The 8750-nt window shown below is 33.2% G+C and overlaps 1 protein-coding gene across 1 annotated transcript in view; it reads right to left on the bottom strand.

The window, feature by feature from the left end:
* Positions 1–1120: 1120 nt before the first annotated feature.
* Positions 1121–8750, bottom strand: part of SP3 (Sp3 transcription factor) — a 55522-nt gene continuing 47892 nt past the window's right edge. Inside the window, exons 6-7 of the mRNA XM_068967489.1 lie at positions 5622–5818; positions 1121–2784 (exon numbers count right to left, since the gene is read on the bottom strand). Of these exons, the coding sequence (XP_068823590.1) occupies positions 2468–2784; positions 5622–5818 (514 nt within the window). The 3' untranslated portion in view covers positions 1121–2467. The remainder of the gene's footprint in view (positions 2785–5621; positions 5819–8750) is intronic.

Genomic DNA, 8750 nt, shown 5'->3' with positions numbered 1-8750 from the left:
GAAGTGATAAAATTTGCATGGAAACTCAGGTTGAAAACTCTCTATAAACTTATTGTAAATTTTCAGTGTTAAAAACAGCCCCAGAAACTAACACAACATTGTAAATTACCCTCCAATTAAAAACAGCAGCAGCAGCTATACCATCACTCTAGAAAGGTTTTTTAATCTCCTGATTTAATGGGTGTTTTTCTCAAGTGAGCAACCTTCTCATATAATCCTCTTCACACACTCAACGTTATTTTTTAAATTCTAAAAATTATTTAAAAGAATTTAAAGATTCAAATTCTAACCCTGTAACTTCAAAACAAATGTACATTCATTAATTTTCACTATTCCAAGTAATACTTCTTATTCTGCATCACAAGCTTAAGTCTCACATTTAGAAAAACTTTGTTTTTATGTGTATCTAGTGTTGTCCTAAGCACTCAAAAATGTTAGTATTACTGACAGTATCAGATTGGGCCTGGGAAACAGACAATGGAAATCTTTCACCCTACTCTATGCATGTAGAAAGTAACTGGATATTTTATTTTAAAATATCTAAGATATTCACACTGATATCCTATTTTTCCTTCCCTCTTACCCTGCCTTTATGATTAAATATATATAAATTAAAAAACAACCTTTTCAAATAACTCTTGTCATGGTTACCAAAGCTGTTTTATGTTATCGTTTTTAAGAATCTTAAGTAAACTCAAATTTTTGATAAATCAAAATACTCTGCATTGCTTTAACAGGGGAAACAAAAAACAAGGTTTGCAAAATGGATTGATAAAATTTCTATGAATCAATGTGGGCTAAGAGTTAAAAGATTTTTTTCAGAAGTTCTATTTAATAAGCTCATTCTTAGATGAAAAAAAAAGTTATCTCCAGGAGCCTCTACTCTTCCCTTTATAAGTAAATATATATGTTCACAATAATTTCAGTGTCTGAAATCAAGAATCTGCAAAAAAAATGCTAAGAAAAATAAACCATACCAATTTTCTCACCCCATACCACTGCAATTATTTTAAATGCACAGGAATACAACAAACTCAAAAGAAAAAAAATAGTGTTTTATTAACTACCACACTGTTATAATACACTTTAAACGTACAATAAGGTAGCCTTTAAATCTGAGGTGGTCTTAAGAATAACAAATGAACAGAATTCCAAATTTTTGAAATAGGTGAACTGCTGCAGTTATAGGTATACATTTAAGAAAATTGTATAGCTCTTACAAGACCAGCAATGAAACTTTATTTTGTACATTTTTAATAATTGAAAATATAAACAATAATTAAAAAATAAAAAGAAAATACAGCATAATAAAAAACATACATTTCTCAATTAAATGTACTGAATACATATAAATTTTAAGGGAAAAAGCAAAAAAAGGAAAATGGTTTATATTTAAGTGCAGACTGACTACCTAGACCAAAAAAAAAAAAAAAAAAGACTTAAAAAAATATCATAAAACCTCTAGTTCTCTATGACTAATATCCATATGGTTGGAGTATCGTCACTATGGAAGTGATTTTGTTATGTTTGCATATGTTATACTTTACTGGTAATTTACATGATGGCTTTTAAGGCCCTGGCAGACATGTGGTTTTTGGAAACAAGATTGGATTAAAAAAAAAAAAATCACTGCTAAGACGCAATAAACCTTATTTTTTTGGTCCTCCAATATTCAAGAAAAGGGATAATTCACTATAACATTTTCTTACCACCCAAATGCCTCAACCTATACATTTTAAACCTTTTTAAACATTGGTTATATTGCCCAACTTCGTTATTGAAAGGATATTAACAAGACATTATTTTGGCAAATTAAATCTTAAACATGGCTTTTCAACAGGATTTAAAAGGTGACTATCCCTAGAGTTCCATGTTAAAATGTATTTTTCAAAATCTTACAAGAGTAATGCTTAAAATATTGTACATAGTTAACCTAATTAAAATAATTAGCTTCAAAATGACAAATTGATAAGCTAAGTAAAGCCTACACTATGTAACATTTGCTTGGAAACTTGATTTGTCAGTTATGCATAATAAAAATTCCAGTCATCAAGAAAATTACAAAAATTTTTTTTATCATAACATGATTTCTTTCACCCACCAACTTTTTTATCTTACAATAGATAAATACCAACATGTTCTCATTTTTACACTAAACCACACAGGATTGGTGCATTTGGTTAGACTACCATTCGCATTGTTAAATTCAATTTTCTCTTTATATAACTTGGTAAAATTTCATTTCTTCTAGATTCCAAAAGTACCTACAAAACCCATGCAATTTTACCATTTTTAATATACTATGGAATATCATACAAAGTAAGGCATTTCAGTGTCATGTATAACCAAGTTACTGTCAATCCAAAAATTTTTGCACATCAATAAAAAGATATCTAAGAACTTAGGAACAATATTCTTCTCACTACTGTATAAAAATAACCACAATGAATAAGTATTTGTGTAATATTTACTCCATTGTCTCATTTCCAGAAACTGTGACAAGCTGTAAAGGTATTTCAGTGTTGGTAAGGATATCTTGATTGCTGGTGGTGGAAGTATTAACAGTTCCTATCCCTGAAACAGAACCTTGTTGAATATTTGCAAGGATAAGTGTTGTTCCTCCTGCAGTAATCAAAGTATCATCTCGTGCAGCTTCCACGGATGCCAGCACTGTACTGCTAGAGTGGATACCTTTTTTATTCTGATGTGTTTTAATATGTTTGGCAAGGTGATCACTTCTCATAAAGCGTTTTGAACATTCTGGACAAACAAATTTCTTCTCACCTGTTAAAGAAATTGAGTTACTTAGTTTTTTAAATGCAACATTAGTAGACTTATTCTCTGAGAAAGAAAATAAGCCAAGACTGACAGTTTTAGGGACAGGGAGCAGAATTCAATTAGAATTGTATTTGATTCATGAGCTTTCCCTGCAATATTTTTTCTTCAAAATAAATTTATCATCTTTATTTTTGGATGAAAAGCAATCTTCAAACTTATTAAACTATACACTGATATCAGATAATCTTAATACCTCAACTATGCTAACAGTTTGTTTTCAAACATCTGTTATAAGATACCAGCTTAAAAATGACAACCTGTAACATGCTTCTTTAAAGAAAACTATAGTTTTAAGCTATACTTCAGATATTATTAACATGTCAGATCCTGATATTTAACCTTTCAACTCATAAATGCAAATTTAAGAAACTACACAAAGCCAAGAAACAAGCTTGAAACCTAATAAAGACTGGGCAGTCCCAAGAACTTGAGATGGTTATCTGATCTGATTTCAGTTGGAATAATCAAAAGCAAGCCTAATACATCATGATGTTAAAGTTAGTAAGACTCTGATGCCTAAATTTAGTTTTCAACATGAATAAAAAATATTTTTAAAGTATTTTAAAACTACATTTTTTAAACACAATAGACAAAACTTCTATTATGCTGAGGACCCACTATGTGGGAGGATTACTAGAAGGCAAGGCAAAAGGCCAAACTAAAAGGAATACACAGAATTTACACAATAAACAAATCCAATACTTTCTTATTTTCTTCAAAATGTCTTACCTATCTCATTTCAGCAACTTTCCTCTCAGCAGGTCCTCATCAGACCTCATGCCTGAACTATTACAGTGACATGCTAGGCTTTCCCTCTCCAATCCAACAAATAAATGCCAGAAAAATCTTCCTTAAATACCAAATTTTATTAGAGTACAGAAATTTACCATTGTACTAAGTGGTATGGGGATGTAAGAGTAATCTGTAGATAACTAAATACTTTAAGGTCTCCACTACTTAACTTCCAAGGGCTCTCTAATGTGGCTCAATCTTACATAAAAGAAAGGTATTAAGAGAATCTCATCTTCATTCATGACAAATAGAGCTCTCACTTCTATCTGGATACTATTCTATTCTTCCGGGAAGGTTATTTCCCAAAGTCTCCCTCGAAACATTAGTTCTGGGAGATGCTCAATGACAAAATGGCACAAAGAGAGGCTGCCACTCCCTCCCCTACCTGAAGATGCACAGTGTTCACTAACAGGCTACTGAAGGTGCTCCTTGAAGGTACCTGCACAGTAAACCTCTATAACACAGTGTTTCCTACACTTTGATCACATACCTTTCTTCCCTTCTACACTGTATCTTTTCATATCCTGCTAATCAAATTCCACTGAAGAAAATTCTAGTATAGGCCCATCTTAAGGTCTTAATACTCACTTCCCTGGTGGCTCAGATGGTAAAGCGTCTGTCTACAATGTGAGAGACCTGGGTTCGATCCCTGGGTTGGGAAGATTCCCTGGAGAAGAGGTGGCAACCCACTCCAGTACTCTTGCCTTGAAAATCCCATGGACAGAGGAGCTTGGTGAAGGCTACTATCCATGGGGTCGCAAAGAGTCAGGCATGACTGAGTGACTTCACTTTCACTTTAAGGTCTTAATGCCCAACAATGCCTTACTAGCCCAGTGATAATGATCTCTGCCTCTGGGCATACTTTATCTACTTTCTTATATTGTCAGTTGCAGTTTCAAACAGGTGAAGTTCACCTGTCTACCTACCTGATGAAACAGAAATTAAAACAAGTAGAGCATATAATACACTGCTACGTATTTCATGGGTTACTTTATATAGTTAGATCTCAGAGAATTCAAAGTCTCACCATAATTCTTCCTTCTAAGCTCTCTAGGCTTTGTAAATACATTATATATTTATCAATTCTTCAAATGTTGAGCACAGACTGATGATCATCTTGATCACTATATTAAGAAAACTATCTGTGTATGTTATATTAAGTTAGAATTCAATTTGGGCCATTCCTAGGTCCATTCCATGTAACGACCATACAAACGCTGCTGCTGCTAAGTCACTTCAGTCGTGTCCGACTCTGTGCAACCCCAGAGACGGCAGCCCACCAGGGTCTCCCATCCCTGGGATTCTCCAGGCAAGAACACTGGAATGGGTTGCCACTTCCTTCTCCAATGCATGAAAGTGAAAAGTGAAAGTGAAGTCGCTCAGTCGTGTCTGACCCTCAGCGACCCCATGGACTGCAGCCTTCCAGCCTCCTCCGTCCATGGGGTTTTCCAGGCAGGAGTACTGGAGTGGGGTGTCACTGCATTCTCCAATACAAACACTATGTAAACACAATTAAATGAAAATCCTGACATCAAAGATGCCATGGTTATTACCCCTCAAAGAAAATAGTTTTCTGCTTATTTCACATACATTAAAACATGAGATTATCAGAGGAAAAGGATTATTACAGTGTTAAGGAGGAAGAAAATAATGATCAAGAGTAAAAGCATACAACTAATTTAGAACACTGACATAATTAACAATGATAAGATAAATGTGACTTAAGACACTGAATAAAATGAAAACAAAACAAAAAACTGAAAAAGAAAACACTAACCAGTCTGCATAAGATAAAACATTATTTTATAAGATAAGCCATATGGCTTGTTTAGAATTAAAGTGTTTTTACATTGATGTTGCTGAAGATAGAAATGTGATGTAAATAATCATATTTTAAAAGATTCAGTTCAGTAAGCTATGCTTAAAAAAAATTCAAGGTAGTATGCAGCCCTGTAATTAATTTTTGTCTGTTAAAAGTAAAGATTAGTAACCTGTATGTGTTCTTCTGTGCCTCTGTAACTCATCACTTCGAGTAAATCTTTTACCACAGAACATCCAGTTACAAATAAATGGGCGCTCCCCAGAATGCCAACGAAGATGAGCTCTCAGATGTGAGGTCTTCCCATAGACTTTACCACATCCTGGTATATGACAAATGTGTTGCTTCTTTTTCCCAAGATTGGTACCTCTAAAAAACACACACAGAATAATATATACTTATATGAAAATATTCAAACGGACAATACCACTCATCATATTCAACATGCTGAATTTCAAACAGAAGACATTATCTCCATGTGGTCAATAAGAAACCAAAACCATTTAAAATCAATTTAAATAAGAATTTGGAAGTTTTACATGTTCTTTTACTCCACAACTAATGTGAATGCTGTCCAAATGTAAATATGTTCAAGAAATACATAATTTAAAAGGACATTTCATACATAGAGTGTATAATAAAGCTATTTATTATCTTGTCAGAACCATTCACAAATGCTATGCATAGACCCAATTCAGTTAAATTAGCTCAACAGGAAAACTAAATGGTCTATTCAAAGTCACGATGTCAGCTAATTTAAAAAGTAAATAAATCAACAACAGATGCAGTAACTCATCACAGGTACAATTAATTAGGTGCCTTACTCAGGCTTTAAGTTAATATGATATATACATTATGTATTCACATATTTGCATGGCCATATCCTGAATATACACTGACTCACAGAAAACCAGAGGAAAAAATCTAGACAAAGCTGTCATCCTAGATCCCTAGAACTGTATGAAATAAAAGTTATCTTACAGTTAAAATTCCCTTACTTATAACCATGCAGATACCCCAAAGTATAAATCAGAGACATAAATAAAATGCAGTTTCTCCACACTGCAAAGGTTTACATCTGTTACATTTCAGTACTTGATGGCAAGAACAAGGCTTAGAAGGTATGTGCTTAGATGGGTGAACACAGGTATCTTAGCCTAAGCAAGAAGGAAACTTTGATTCCAGAAATGATATTCAAAGTGTATTAAACACTATAGAAAATGTTACTACTCAACCTCGACAACAACAAAAAAGGACAGTTACTAAATAAAGACAAATAAATGAGTTTATATTTTAAAAAATGACATTTTAGACTCTAGTCGAAATTTTATTTAATATAAACTTCGCAGTTTCTCTGAGATTAAAAAAGATACATTTAAGACCCCCACCCAACTTCCCCTCCTCCCACAATCTCAGTCTAGATATATAGCCTGTAAACTGTCCATAAGCCTGCAAATCCTCCTGTATATAATATACCTATTGTTTCTCAAATTTTACTGGAAAAATGCATATTTCCCCACATTTATATTTTGATGTACTCACACTCAGTAGCATGTGAAATTGCCATAGGACAAACAGTGCTAAACGGTGCAGTGCTGGCTGTTAGGTGCCATAGGTGTTCTGAACAGGGAGACATCAATGGGCTCCAGTAGTTAGAGAAGGCTTCGTGGAGAAGGTGGGTAGGATTTAGATAGAAAGGAGGGAAGGCATTCCAGGCAGAGGAATAGCATAAGTAAAGACAAGGAGGAGTCATGCTGTTGTCTCAAGGGCAAGGATGTCATAATCTAACACAATTCTAGTTTCAGCGCCAGTCCACCCCCAATTTCTACAACTCTCTTCGAAGAGCTGAGCTGAGTGAGATAGGTTTTGCTGGCTCACCTGCAATGCCAAAGTCTTAACCAAAGCCAACAGTATTTCCATTTAGTTTAGCTCTTTTAAATTTATTTTTGAATGGCCCAAAGAAAAAGAGCAATGTCTGTGGCTACTGGTGTACAAACCGATTTTACATATTGTGTCCACCATAGCAATTTCACAGAGAACCCAATTCAGTTGATTCTACGCTCATAACTTCCTGCCTCTCTTCTAAGCCTACCACTCAGGTGAATCACTGTCTTTTATAAATTCAAAAGTGCTATTATTGTACTAACTTTGCAAAATTCAGCCTGAGAGCAGGAACAAAGCACAAGACTAAAATAAATTACTGCAGCAAATAAGTTTTCAAAGAACCAAAATTCCAGGGAAAGATATTTGTTCATCAATTGAATTATAAGGAAACAAGACATATTTATTGTTTGAAAATGAGACAGGCATATAAGAAAGAAAAAAATGAAGACAGGGCACACAAAAATATACAATATAAGGGAAAAGCCCAATACCCATGTTCAAGTTTCTATTCAAAGAAAAATGTTACCCAAGATATAGGTATGCTAGATATGGACTATGGCATGTGATATGAAGAAAGAGAACCTAAATAAATTTCTTAACAAAAAATCTTTTAAGTAATAAAAGATTACCGACTGTAAGTTTTCTTCTTGATTTATATATTTACACCCCATACCTAGTACATAACCTAAAAAAAATCTAACAATTTTAAGTTCATATTCTTGACTTCTTAAACTCGCTCCCAAAATTTTAATAATGCAAAGACAGAATGATACAATGAAGCAAGCTAAATTCTGAGTGGAAGGATTAAGAAAAGTAAATTGAGTCTTTTGCGTGGGACAGAAGAAACAAAACACAAACTGAAATGCTGACAGGGAAAATAACAGATTTAAAAGAATGGGTTGAGGTCTAATTCACACAAAACCTATATAACTATAATGTCCTTAGAATTTATTTTACTATCATCTCTTCTACCAGAGTATACAGTTTCTGAAGGCTGGTTCTGCTTAATAAATATTGGCTAAATGCCCAAATGAATATAATTTTTAAATATTTAATTATATTTTACACCTTGCTCAAAAAGATAAAACAAAATTTAGTTCTTTAAAGATGCCACTTTACACACACTATTATATTCTTTTAAAGAATATTGCTGAAAGAAAAAGGCCAATATTCTAAAATGCTTAAAATGCCATGTATCTCACCTTTGCAGAATGGGATTTACTATACGTTATACTTCTATTAACTGGATGTAGCAACTGCCAATGATATGATTGTGCCTATCATGAATATATTAGCTGAATTTTGTGCAAATGAGCTCTAAGAAACAATATAGTTTTTTCTTAAGAACTTCAATTTTAATTGCTCAGAATAAATTATTTTAAAATGAACTCATAGAAGTTCTAGAAAAATGAGTATT

This window comes from Capricornis sumatraensis, chromosome 3, assembly GCF_032405125.1.
Source record: "Capricornis sumatraensis isolate serow.1 chromosome 3, serow.2, whole genome shotgun sequence".
NCBI classification, from domain to species: domain Eukaryota; kingdom Metazoa; phylum Chordata; class Mammalia; order Artiodactyla; family Bovidae; genus Capricornis; species Capricornis sumatraensis.
The sequence above is the reverse complement of the archived record's forward strand: the minus strand, read 5'-3'. Positions and strand labels throughout refer to the sequence as shown.